The sequence below is a fragment of the Gambusia affinis genome, linkage group LG12, assembly GCF_019740435.1.
Source record: "Gambusia affinis linkage group LG12, SWU_Gaff_1.0, whole genome shotgun sequence".
NCBI classification, from domain to species: domain Eukaryota; kingdom Metazoa; phylum Chordata; class Actinopteri; order Cyprinodontiformes; family Poeciliidae; genus Gambusia; species Gambusia affinis.
In genome coordinates this window covers 12,207,141-12,220,132 of record NC_057879.1, presented here as the reverse complement: position 1 = coordinate 12,220,132, position 12,992 = coordinate 12,207,141, and the positions used below count along the sequence as shown (strand labels likewise).

The 12,992-nt window shown below is 38.9% G+C and overlaps 2 protein-coding genes across 3 annotated transcripts; one reads left to right on the top strand and one right to left on the bottom strand.

Annotated features, from left to right (window-relative positions):
* Positions 1-4,726: 4,726 nt before the first annotated feature.
* On the bottom strand, positions 4,727-8,668 carry mul1a (mitochondrial E3 ubiquitin protein ligase 1a). 2 transcript variants are annotated; one of them, XM_044135009.1, is made up of 6 exons: positions 8,549-8,668; positions 7,053-7,194; positions 6,554-6,641; positions 6,320-6,440; positions 5,408-5,639; positions 4,727-5,306 (listed from the first exon to the last, which is right to left on the bottom strand). In XM_044135009.1, the coding sequence occupies exons 2-6, from the start codon at positions 7,167-7,169 to the stop codon at positions 4,791-4,793; spliced, it is 1,074 nt and encodes a 357-aa protein (XP_043990944.1). In that variant the 5' UTR covers positions 7,170-7,194; positions 8,549-8,668; the 3' UTR covers positions 4,727-4,790. The 2 variants fall into 2 exon arrangements, with proteins under 2 accessions (XP_043990944.1, XP_043990945.1); XM_044135010.1 differs by lacking the exon at positions 8,549-8,668 and adding an exon at positions 7,644-7,755.
* Positions 8,626-12,985, top strand: alg3 (ALG3 alpha-1,3- mannosyltransferase). Its single transcript, XM_044135008.1, has 9 exons — positions 8,626-8,851; positions 9,999-10,098; positions 10,190-10,337; positions 10,458-10,618; positions 10,738-10,858; positions 10,956-11,161; positions 11,617-11,693; positions 12,000-12,144; positions 12,247-12,985. Exons 1-9 carry the CDS (start codon positions 8,626-8,628, stop codon positions 12,416-12,418), a joined length of 1,356 nt encoding a protein of 451 aa, XP_043990943.1. The 3' UTR covers positions 12,419-12,985.
* The last annotated feature ends 7 nt before the right edge of the window (positions 12,986-12,992 follow it).

Below are 12,992 nucleotides of genomic sequence, written 5' to 3'. Positions count from 1 at the left end.
CACATCTCAATCCTCAACTGAATCTCTAACTCAAAAACAGGACCTTGTCTTACAGAGCCCGAGCATTGGGACCCATAAAGAGAATCCCTCCATCCGTCTGTCCATCCATCCATTATCTTACATGCTCATCCCTTGTGGAGTCACAAGGGGTGCTGGTGCCTATCTCCAGCGGTCAATGGGCGAGAGGCGGAGAACACCCTGGACAGGTCACCAGTCCATCGCAGCCATATGAGGAGAATCTGTAAGGAAAATTATCCTTATAATGTGTCACACATGCACACACACCCAAACCCACACACACACACTCTCTTTTTCTCTCGTTCTGTGTAAACACATGGTGTTCCTCCAGGAGGAACACTATAGCTGAGGAAAAAAACCAATAACAAGCACAGAGTTAAGAGCCAGAATCAATTTCTCCCTGTGTGCGTGTGCGGGCGTGTGGGCGTGTGTGTGTGTGTGTGTGTTTGCGTGTATGAGGCACATACAGAAAGACCTCTTTGGAAAGTGGTGATTATACATAGATTTAGAATTACTTTTGGGGAAATGAATGTAATCATTAAGGGGAAGGGATATACATACGACTGTTTCTGTGTGTGTTGGCGTGTTTGTCTGTGTGTTTGTTTAAAGGAAGAAAGTTAAAAGCAGCTTTTATATTATAGGAAACTCAAAAATGCCTATGCATAAAGAGAAGACATACACGGCCTCTGCAGTCACTGACCAAGTTGACAGTGCGCTGCGCGCTTTCCCTTCTTGTCGTGGAGATTATTGCTATCGGCTTTTTGGCAAGAACATCCTCCGGTTGATTGTGGGAACGTTGGCGCAGCTCCTGCACCTGGATCAGCGAGTGCACAGCTGAATAAGAAATGCTGACAGCAAGAGTGTGCTACACTGAAGCCATGCTGCATGCGCCACCTCATCCACGCCACATCTACAAGGAAGCTGAATCTGTGCTCCAGGGTTTGCATTTGTGGGAGTTAGTGCTGTGTGCTGCTGCATGAGCAATGTGAGAATTGGTGATTTGCTGTAAGGGGCCTTAGTTTTGAATACAGTGTTAATGAGTGCTGCACCATGATAGCACCGGGTTATTTTTTCTGTTACTTGTGAATGCTGTTGCTTTTCTGCAGACTCTTATCCATAGTTGACATTAGTTTGTTCATTCATTTGGACACTTTACTATATTCCAGATATAAGTTGTCTCAGTTAAACACTTTTTGCAGCCATCTGCAAATATATCAAACATCTTTCTGAGGAAGGTCTGCCCCACTCCTCACTTTCAACTCCAAGATGTTATAGCGATGCCTTGCATGTTCAGCTCATGCCAATTTACTGCCAGTATCTAAATGAGATCATGATCTGGCCTTTGACTAGGCTATTCCAGGACTTTCCAATTCTTCATTTTTGGTTTATTGCTAATATTTCTTCTGCCCACAGAACATTATTTCAGACGTTCTGATCTTTTTCTGAGTTCCCTCTGGTGAGCTTTAGTTTGGCCTGACTGTTTTTCTGCTCTGACTCTTGCATAGGGTTCTAAGGAAATCCATTTTGTCTTATCTTATGTTTTATCAATTGTTTTATGTGTTCAACTAAACATTTTCTAAACGTCATCTATCATTACAACTTTTTCGCCAGGAGATGATGAGGTCATTTCTCTAGGGAGAACTAGTGAAAGAAAAGTTAAAAGTTTCAAGGTTCTAAGCAAGACATAGTCTTTAAGGCCTTTTTCAAAATTCACACTGCTTTGAATGTACAGAGATTTAAAGCATAGAAGATCATGCTCCATTTTTTTTTACCCTCAAAAACATATGATTTAATTTCTCAAAGGTCGGCTATGCTTTGCATAAAAGAGTTTTTCCTATTCCTGCTTGTTGATGAAAGCTGAAATATGGAGGACGAGTGATAGAGACATGCAGGGATGAGGTTGGCTGTTCATATGGTTGCACAGCCTTTTCGTCGTGGGTGAGGAGGAGCAGATCAGCAAGGGGGAACGAGCAACATCTATCTCTGGACAGCAGACCTGCACACTCTAATGCACTCCGTCTTCCACAAAACAAAACAGCTCACTTACTCGAGCACAGCTTTGGCTTCCAAATCTGAAGCAAATGAACGTGTGTAAAAGCACAAATACTGGCGGGGGATGAAAAAAGAAAAGAAGTACATCTTACTTATGTAATTCACTTCTATCACGTATGGGTCCCCAGAACAAATTTGGTGAGATTAATCTCAGGTTTTTTTTAACCCAAGGTTAACTCAGGGCAAAAAAGGTTTTCACCTTCAGTTCTTGTCATTCAGCAACAATCTGCAAAAATGAAAATATATGATTTTTAAAAAAAATGTGTCAGATTACGTCCAAATTTTAAAGAGCATAAAAGAAGTATATATGACTTAAATGTATTTTTCTATTTTTACATTTCTTTGATTAATTGCCGAGTGTCTCGCTGTTATTTATTTACTCTTCAGGAAGGACAGAGGAATTCAGGGACAAAAGTCACAACACCAGAACGAAATGAACAAGAGCTGGAATAACACCTCCAGGGAAACCATGTAATCTCATTATGTAAAACTAAGAATGTAATTATTTTGTCTATTTGAATTGAGAATACAGACAAAAAAAAAAAAAGAATCCTTATTTTTCTAACTAAATTATATTCTTTCCCTGTCTTGCTCTCCCTAGGGAAAGAGCTCGCCGTCTGTTTGTGAGAAGAGAAGCACTGCAGTCACACTGCTGTCAGAAAGTAGGTCAACCTATCCCACATTTCACTGCATGCCCAAAGCAGATGGGTGACAGCGGTAATTGGCATCAGGGGCCGAGGCGTGCTGTGATGGCTCTGTCTCCTGAGATAATGCATCTCTGCAGGGGTGGCTGTGAAAAACCTGGCGAGCAGCGTCAAAGCAAAAGGGAAACAGCTCCCCGTGCTGGCCTGAACGATGTGGAGCAAAAGCACATGAGGTCAAAAAGTGTCAGGATTTTCAAAGCTTTATCAGAACTTTTCTCATCAGAGACGGACGTGTGCCATTTCTATTTAAAGCTCTATTGTGCTGCTAAACACAGAATTAGCCTCCATCTGCTGTGCCTTTGGCTGATGCTTTCTGTCCGGATGTAAAATATTTCGAAACACAAACATTTATTTTTTTTAATCCGACACAAAAATGCACAAAAAGGGACCATTTAAAACAAACATACAGAGTAATATATTTTAAATAGACCTCTTAGTTCCATTTACTCCTATTAAGCAGAACCATTTAGGAAATAATCATGTTATCTATGTAATTTGACAGCTGTCAGGGCAGATTAAGGGTCTTTGCTGTGTCTGATAATTGCATGTGATGTGGGAACATCCACTTGAGTCAGGGTCTTCCCTTTCTGTCAGTCATTACGTGACTGTTCCATCGACTTAAAGTGAATAAAGATGGACACCTAGTGGTAGAAAAAGTGAATCCAGAAAATAATTTGCTTGTATTAAAATGTAATTTATTTAATGCAGGTAAAAACCACAATTTTTTCCCCCCAAAAGCATGAGTACTTATTTCTCTACAGAATCAGTTTCAGCTGAAAACCTCATAAGAATCAGGATTAATCACTAAGAAAATATTTTTTTTCTTTTTCATGCCTTGTAACTTCTGTAACTGCACACACAACAGATTGATTCTTTGTCTTAACTCAGAAGGATTTGTGGGACCCTGAGTCTTTCACCTCTTTGTTTTTCACTCTGTCTTGATACTTCAGTCTTTGCCTGCTCAACTCTAACTTTTTCTTTCAATTCACGTTTTTTGAAGCATTTTGTGCTTCAAAATGCAAATTTGAACGCGTCTTCCCATCTGCTTTCGCAGTGAACTTGCTGTTGAAATAGTGACTCATTCCACTGTCAGCAAGCATAAAATAAATGCCTATAAATAATATCTACACCATCTGTCTTTCCAATCCTATTGCTTTTGCTAATTTATGTAAAAACTTATACTTAAAAGCCTGATGGGTCCTTTATTTCCAAGTGATATCACTGTTTTTAATGGGAAGAAATATTTACATAAAGTACAGCGTACCTCCCGCAAATAAGTGAAATATTGAAACCTTTTTAAAACCCTTCTCTATTTTAAAAGTTCAAACATCAAATATACCAATACATTTCCCTATGAAAGCAACCATGGTGTAAACCACAGAACATTCATTGTCTTCCATTTATCTTCTCTTAGGGATACAATCAGCATTAAAATAAATGCCACTCCAGGATTGGCTGCTTTGCAAACACCAGCCAATAATTAGGTTCTAAGAGTCATTTTCAAGCCCTCTGAGGCTCTCAGATTGCTTAAATATTTCATTCGCATTGGTATAACAAGTTTTCAAATTTTATATGCTTTAATAAATTAGTCACATGCTTCCCAAGTGTTAATTATGACAGCATTTTGCCCTCTTATAAATACTTGCCAGAGTGATGCTTTACTAAATTTGATGTAAAGTATGTAAAACATTCTTTTAGCTGTACATAACCTAAAACTACAACACTAAAGCCTTTTTCTCTTTAATAAGACTAAAACCAAACCTTTTTGAGCAAACATACACAATACAGTTCTATCACTGATAAAGCAGCAGCCTTGTGGGGGTTTTTTCCCATAAGGCACATTTACCAAAAATAAAACTCTCTATTACAAGAAAATGCACATATCATACACGTTTTTTTTTCTTGTGACAGTTTAACATCGTACCTCGCTTAGTGAAAAACCGTTTCCAAAGTCTTTTTATTTCAGATTTATTGTAGAGCCTTAGTGCACTGAAGGTAAATGGTCACACAGGCGCCTTAAGGCCGATAGAACGGCAGAACCCGGACGATGTTCTGCCGACAAATGGGGCACGTTCTTTGTGGGAGGGCCTGGTAGCAGGCAAAGCAGCAGCACACGTGTGCACAGTCCAACAGGATGCAGTCCCTTGGTTCACTGAGACAGATCACACAGACATTCTCCATTTCATTGTTATCTTCCTCTTCAGAACTTTCTGCATTTGCTCTTTCGGCACGCAGTCTTGCGGCTTCAGCTTGCTGATGGGCAAACTCCCTGCATTCTGCCTCCTGCTCCCAGCGATCCTTTAAGGTGCGGTAGAATCGTAGGCCGGCCCAGAAGAGCACTGCTGTCCCGGCCAAGGCCGAGACAATAACTAGCACCTTCCAAAAAACAGCTATGCTGCAAGTTTCATTTCGCAGGTTTTCAAAGTCTGTCAAGCTCAAAAAATATGGAGAATTGTCAGAGGGGGGCCGAAGAGTCACGGTGCCGTCTGTGTCTAGGGTCAACTCGCCGATGCCGGTAAGAGTCGTACCCACCTAAAAGAGAGTTTGATTATCATCAGAAATATCTGCTTTTGTAAGAAGCATCAAAACTATGAAACTTGTAAGGACTTGTTAAGATTCATCTACAAACCGACCTTAAGCATTTCTTCAATCTCCAGGACTCCTTTAGGCTTTTCTCCACTGAAGTAAACTCCTACAAGCTCTCCAAAACTAAGAGTGGGCTGGTGAAATTTCTCGTTGATGACCTCTGTGTATATTCCATCTGCTTGCAGAGGAGACTGAACTCTGACTGTAGCCTTGTCTAATCCAAACAAAGCAAAGGGCACCATATTCACCCGTTGGTGTAAGATGCGTTCTGAGTCCGTCCTGTAGAAAGCAGAGCCAAAGACAGGGAACGTGATTCTGCTTAGCAAAAATAAAATGCAAAGTTTTAAACTCTGTGTGATGATATCATTCACTTTAGGTATTATTGAGTTTACAAATGTAAGGTCATACTTAAAGTTTTGCATAATTGTGAAGTGGAAAAATTATTATACAGTTTTTAATTTAAAAAAAATATATCTTGGTGTACATTGGTAAAATCAAATGCCATCAAAGGTCACCTAATTAGGAAATAGACCTCAACTGTCCTTTATATAGAGATAATTCAGTTTCATTCAGTTTTAATTTCTCCTCAAAATCACAAAAACAATGTTTCTCTTTGGCAATGTTGGTTAGTAAACAACATCTTTCTGTAGCTGGTGCCATTTTGTAGCTGTAAAGAAAAAGTTATCAGGGAAATTTTTATGTTCAAGCTAAAGCTCTATTCAGTAAGTGCAATACTTTTGACGAGCTCAGTACAGAATAATTCGAGATTATTGTGATATTTTGATCCATTATCAAGCTGCCCTATTATATAGAGCACAGAGAAAGTATCCAGTATCCAACAGGAGAAACATCTGTAAGGCATTTAAATGGCAAACATGCGATCTCAAAACATATGAAACAATAGTTTGTAACTTGATATAATACCAAACATTTCATATGTGTTTATATCAGACTCTCACCATGTGCGGGAAATGCTGCTCCATATCAGCCTGTGCTCTTTAATAGTAAATTTTTGCAACACACCAGAAATGTCTTTGTTGAAATGGCTTGTTAGAGGCTCATCCACTGGTTTTACCGTACCTACACGTGGACACACATCCAAGAGCAGGAAACATGAGCCTTAAATGTCTTTCACTGCACTAAAACAATGCAATCAGTTCACGTCTGTATCAAAACAGTGAAGTTCTGATTACCTTCAACCACAGCATACTGTAGGCGGCCTCCAGGAGTAACTTTCAAAAGGTCTTTGAGTTTTCCATCTATACTAATGTGTGGAGCATTCTGGAAAGAAGATAAATTGGTAAAATATGCAAAACATGGTACACTTACAGATTTGCATGTAGTACAGTTACATGATTAACTGGTGTAACTTTCCAACAAAGGTTGTAGTTTCAGTGAATTTCCACAAAAGTATCTTTCTCTTAATCTTTCTCCTTTTTTTCTCAATAGTTATTGTAGTATTACTGACTGTTATGCTTAACATACTTCATGAAGATTATATATTATTTCAAACTTGTCAATCTTGCATGTGATGATGAGCTGATAATAGATGCTGCAGCTTCAGAAATCTGGATCACTTGCAAGCAACAACTCAAAGGTTCAAACACTCTTTAAGCACAAAAGCAGTCAGACATTAGATGAACACATTTCCAGAATCGTTATATTTATAAAAAAACAAAAAAAACAACTTACTTCCAGCTTCTTAACTGTTAATCTACTTCTTTTGTATAGATAGTAAAAGACGCCAGAGAGGCTCAAGCTGGCACCAAGGCACACTGCCTCTGTAAAGGTCAGAGGAAACCCATCCATTCTCTCTGGGCGTCCTATCACAGCCCTGAAACCAGAAAAGAAAGAACATATAATATGTGAGGAAGGGTAGCAAGACTTACCGTGACATTGTTGATATGTTTCACAAATAGCACGGCCATTTTTAGAAAAGGATACCCATATTTTGTATCTGTGTTTTTCGGATGTGTATTTGCTTTCCCCATTTACTTTTTCCATTCACTATAACAGAATGGAATCTGCGGGTGTGTTGTGGTTCACATGCTGTTAGATTTACATTATTTTAGAGCCTAGAAATGGGCTGGTTGCTATAATCAAATTACCGCTTTAACGCGGCAACAATTTCACAACATATTGTTTCTTTGGTGCTGCCCTTCACCACGAGTTGTTGCGCCCAACCAGTCCACTGGTTGAAAGAAAGTTCAAATAATTTTCTCTTGCTTACACGTATGGGTGCACAAATTGTTGTTCAAAGATTGGAGATCTGCCAATACTTACAGGAGAAACCAATCTTATCCAAAAATTATTCACTGTCCTCTTTTGCTCTGCCATGAGAGAGAGCTGACTGATGTACTTAAACGCATGATTGACATTAGTCAACCAATTCTTGTGAACTTAGTGACATTGTGGCAATATTTAGTAACTTACAGTCAAAAAAAACAACAAAATGGTGTTGGCCATAATTGGAATTACCAGGCATTTAAAAGATGACCTGTTGCCACCCCAATTCTAAAACAAAAAAATATAATAAAAATGTAGTTTTCTTTTACCATAACTTCATCAATATAATTAAGCGTGATTGTGTTAATCAGGGGTTTTCAATCCATGTTACATCAGTGCAGTTAATGAGAAAAACAGCAAGTGGACATTGGAGTCATTGCAAGAATAAAAAAAAATACTCATGTAGAACAAAGCAACGTAATTTGTTTACATTTGAGAAAATAAAAAAGATAACCACAGACGTTTTCTAAATTGCCGAATCAACTTCCTCACAGTGAGAAAGTAGGAACCGCTTCAAAATAGAAACTGTGCTGGGATTTTACAGAACAAATTGCCAGTGAACTCCACACCTGTTATTGGTACTTCAGACTCGAAGTTAGTTCTGAGATTCAGTAAAACTGTCTGCCTAAAACCTCGAGAACTGGTTTGCAGAATATTTTGTAAATTTTTTGTCTCGACAGCCTGTTCCCCATGCTTTATCATCCGCGTATATTGACTTTAAATCCCACTGCATTGCTTTGCTTGTTAGCTAGCATGCTGACACTGCCAGGAACTAACATTGACCTCTGCAATTAATTACTCTAAAGTAACGAAAAACACCGATGTGACTCATAACATTTAAGTAATCCAAGCACGTGTTTATAAATAACCTAGCACATAAGTTACAATAGACTTTTTGTTACCTTAAGGACAAAATGAAAGTTGTCAAGCTAACACTTCTGTGTCACGTCACGTAGACAACGGCGTCGTCACGTGACAGATGTTGGCGCAAGGCATTTCCCCCACGTCGCCTCTAAGCTCCGAGATGGCAGGAGGTGTGCGGAGAAAAATCCCCAGCTCCCCGTCCCCTCTGTGGGGAAAACTCCACACTCTTTGGCAGGACAAGCACTTGGTCCTGTTCAAGACGGAACATACGTTACTGGTTGTTTCAGTGCTGTGGATCCTGGAAATTGGAATAAACTTGTGGGTCATACAGAAAGTGGCATGTAAGTTGCCGTGCTGCTAGTTAGCATGCTCTGGTGTGATGTCGTGTTCCTGAAGGCGTCCGGATGCTAAATGGCTAGCATTAGCAAAGCATTAACTGAACTCTAACATCTGTCACTGGATTACACACTCAGTCGGTCTCTTTTAGTGTCAAACGAAATGTTTGTTTTAAGGAACATTTTATGATAATTTTAGCATATTGTTAGTTTTTCTTTATATGGTGTGTAAGTTTGAATTTTGCAGTGTGCATTCATAGCATGGATTCTTATGCGTATTTGTGGTGACAGTCTGATTATCTAAGTAAAATAGTAGTTAAAATTAAATATTTGTGCGATATCCTGAGCTTCTGGTTGTGCAAAAGTTGTAAAATCAGGTTTTGAGTTTGCAACGATTTTGAAAACAATCTAGTTGTTTAGAGTCTTATTTTTAAATAAAACTTTATTTATTTAAAAACCATTTTAAAATGTAAAAAGTAATTACACTTTTTGCCCCCAAATAAAAATTTTGAAATTACTTAATTTCAACATAAAAAGTAAACTGTGATAAGAGCAGAGTAGCTGTTTCTGGAAAAGCAATGGTAAAAGAGATTAGATTCACTGTTCTACATGATATTGTAACTGCATTGTATATCAGAAGGGTTAATTGTTGCTGTTCTAAATCCCTACATAATTGCCATGATACCATAAAACCAGAGCTGCATCACACCAGAAAAACATATGGTCGCTATTTCTGACAGTGTCTACTATTATATTAATTAGCATTAATTCACATTTTCCCGACTCCTTCACATTATGTCCTCAAGCCTTCGTGTGATTTAGCATTTTGGCCTTAGGTGATGGGTAGCCAATTGTACTTAAAGTCCCTCCAAATAGGTACATATATATTTGTGAATGCAATGCACTTGGAAAAACACCAGGATGCTATGTCTCGCATTAAAGTAATCCTTTTCGATAATGATATTTGACACAGTTGCATTGCAATTACTGTTGGATTTGTTGTGCAGCCCATTCCAGTCATTAAAAGCATAAAATGGCTGATAAATGTCAATAAAGGTTAATAATATTATTATCTCTAAAGTGAAAGAAAAATGTTATTTAGCATTACTAATAGTTTTATATCAATAATAAATGAATATGACATGTTGTGCAGACACAGAGATCGACTGGAAGGCGTACATGGATGAGGTGGAGGGCGTCATCAACGGTACCTATGACTACACCCAGCTTAAAGGAGACACCGGCCCTTTGGTGTGAGTTTTACAAAGACGTTTTTGCGATGTAGCCCTCTCTGATTCTTTCAGTTCAGAACATGTTGATAAATCGGTCCTCCTGTTATTCTAGGTACCCTGCTGGGTTTGTCTACATCTTCACGGCTCTGTACTACATCACCAACCATGGGGTGAACATCCGCCTCGGCCAGTACATTTTTGCAGTGTTCTATCTTGTTACGCTGCTGCTTGTCTTCAGAATATACAACCGCACCAAGAAGGTCTGTTGGTTTTCTAGCAAAAACTCTGGTCACACCTTGAGACTCTAGCCTGTCATCTGGAGTTTAATAGTAAAGCAAATAATTGTATTTTTTTTTAATCTTCTGACATTTTTTTTCTAGGTTCCTCCGTATGTGTTCTTTTTTGTGTGCTGCGCCTCGTATCGGATCCATTCGATCTTTGTGCTGCGGCTCTTTAATGATCCAGTGGCCATGATGCTGCTGTTTGCAGCCACTAATCTCTTTCTGGATGGATACTGGACTCTGGGCTGCGGTGTGTATAGGCAAGTGTGAACTATTACTTATTTTAAGACTTCACCCTTAAAAAGTATTCAAATTTATCATATTCCTTTATCAAGTGAGGTGATGAAATTACAGCTTAATCTTTCCCTCTTTCTGACAGTTTAGCAGTGTCTGTGAAAATGAACGTACTTCTTTTTGCCCCTGGATTACTTTTTTGCCTTTTGTGGGAATTTGGCCTCATCAGAACAATCCCTAAACTTTCTCTATGTGCAGCCATACAGGTAAGCACTCCTTTTAATTTAAAACATGAAACACAGACTTTCTAGTGTCTATATATTTCAGGAACAATAATCCCAAATTTTTCTTTGCTTACTGTAGCTTCTCCTGGGCTTGCCTTTCCTATTGAACAATCCTGTTGGCTATTTGAGCCGCGCCTTTGATCTGGGCCGTCAGTTCATGTTCAAATGGACGGTGAACTGGCGCTTCCTGCCAGAGTGGCTCTTCTTGAACCGCTACTTCCACTTGGTCCTGCTGGCAGCTCACCTCCTCACTCTGCTGCTCTTTGCTCTCCGCCGCTGGAAGAGGTGAGACAGACCTGGGGTGTGCTGTAATTCCAGAGATAAGATAAACCAGGAGAGACGATTTGATTGAACAGATTTTGTTTTAGGGTTTTGTTTGCCTGTAAGCCAATAAACTCTCATAATATGAGTTTGTCTGAATCCCACAGAAAAACAGCAGAAGATCTGCCAGAAACTGAGGTTCAGCGTTCATTCATAAGGATACAGCTTCATGTTTTGGGTCTCAATTTTAGAATTTTAGGTCCTTTTAATGTTATTTAAATTTCTAACATGTTCATCAGCCTGTGTTTGGATCTTTGAGGCATAATGCAGTATCACTGAATTTTGATGCTTAAATATTTAAATGATCTGAATGGTAATTCAATGTTTAGTTCACTTTCAAGTACTTTTTTTTAGAAAGCAAACTGTTATATAACTATTTTTTTTTATATAATATTTTCTTGTAATTTCTGTTTTCTCAGACCAGGAGAAAACATATTTGAGCTTCTTAAAGAACCAAGCAAGAGGAAAATCCCTGCTCAGAGCATCACTGTGGATCATATCCTTACATTTAATTCTCTTTTTACATTTTTATTTTAATGAGAAATACCCATGCTTGTTTTTTGTGAACCTAAAAGTTGTTTTTAATTTTTTTATATTTTTTTCGTTAGCCTCTGTAGCTTAGCAAATTATGCAAAGCCTAGCATTACTTTTACTAATCCTATATTTTCACAGCTCTTAAATAAAGCCATTACTAAAAATTTAGTCAGTTCAAACTACTATGCTTGAAATTCATTTTTAACTTTAAAAGGCCTGAAATTAATAATCATTTCCTTTGTAGTGTAAATCCTTAACAGCGAGCCACAGATGGTGTTGATACTCTTTACATCTAACTTCATCGGCATGTGCTTCAGCCGTTCATTACACTACCAGTTCTACGTGTGGTACTTCCACACGCTGCCTTACCTGCTGTGGAGTGGCGGTGTCAAGAAGTTGGCCCACCTGCTCAGGTAAGGCCAAGTCTTGAAATTAGAGCTTTTTCTTTGACACTGAAGTCCAAATTTGTGGTGGAGTTGCATGAGGATAATGATGCGTTTCATTCTGGTGTGCAGAGTTCTGATTCTGGGACTGATTGAGCTCTCATGGAACACCTATCCCTCGACCAACAGCAGCTCTGCAGCCCTCCACGTCTGTCACCTCATCATCCTCCTCTGTCTGTGGCTGGCTCCACCCCTGACGGAAAAGAAAGAACACACGACTGACAAGGAGAACAAGCGTCACTGAGCCTGACGGGACAGGACGTTTGATCGGATGCTGAGTAACCTCCGCCATCCTCCTCTCTATCATCGGCACAGGGCCTGCAGAGGGAAGTCACTGTGAAAGAAAGACTGTTGCTAGGTGGATACAAGGAGCCATTTGATGCTTCTTGTCTTTGTTTCCTGCTTTGTCAATCAAGCTCATCTGCTGCTGTACCCGGCGTTATAAAGTGAGGTGATGAAATTACAGCTTAATCTTTCCCTCTTTCTGACAGAGGGAAAGAGCACAGTATTCTGCTGTGGCTTGCAGTCAAAGACATGACAACGGAAAGGATGAATTCTCAGGAGTCTTTTTGTTGTTACACAATTGGAAGTTGTCAAGTGCTGTGGGAAAATCATGTATGCTTAGAAATAATTTGTTCTTACACATAATGTGATGGATTAAAGATAAGATCTAAAGAGCTAACAGTAGATCCAGAAGAGTTAAATCGACTACATATCAACATGAATCTGATATTTGGTGAAGGCCTGCATTGTTTTTTTGGTTTTTCTTTTGTATTTTTATGCAATACTGTAAATAAACCTTAAACAGTAATGATTAC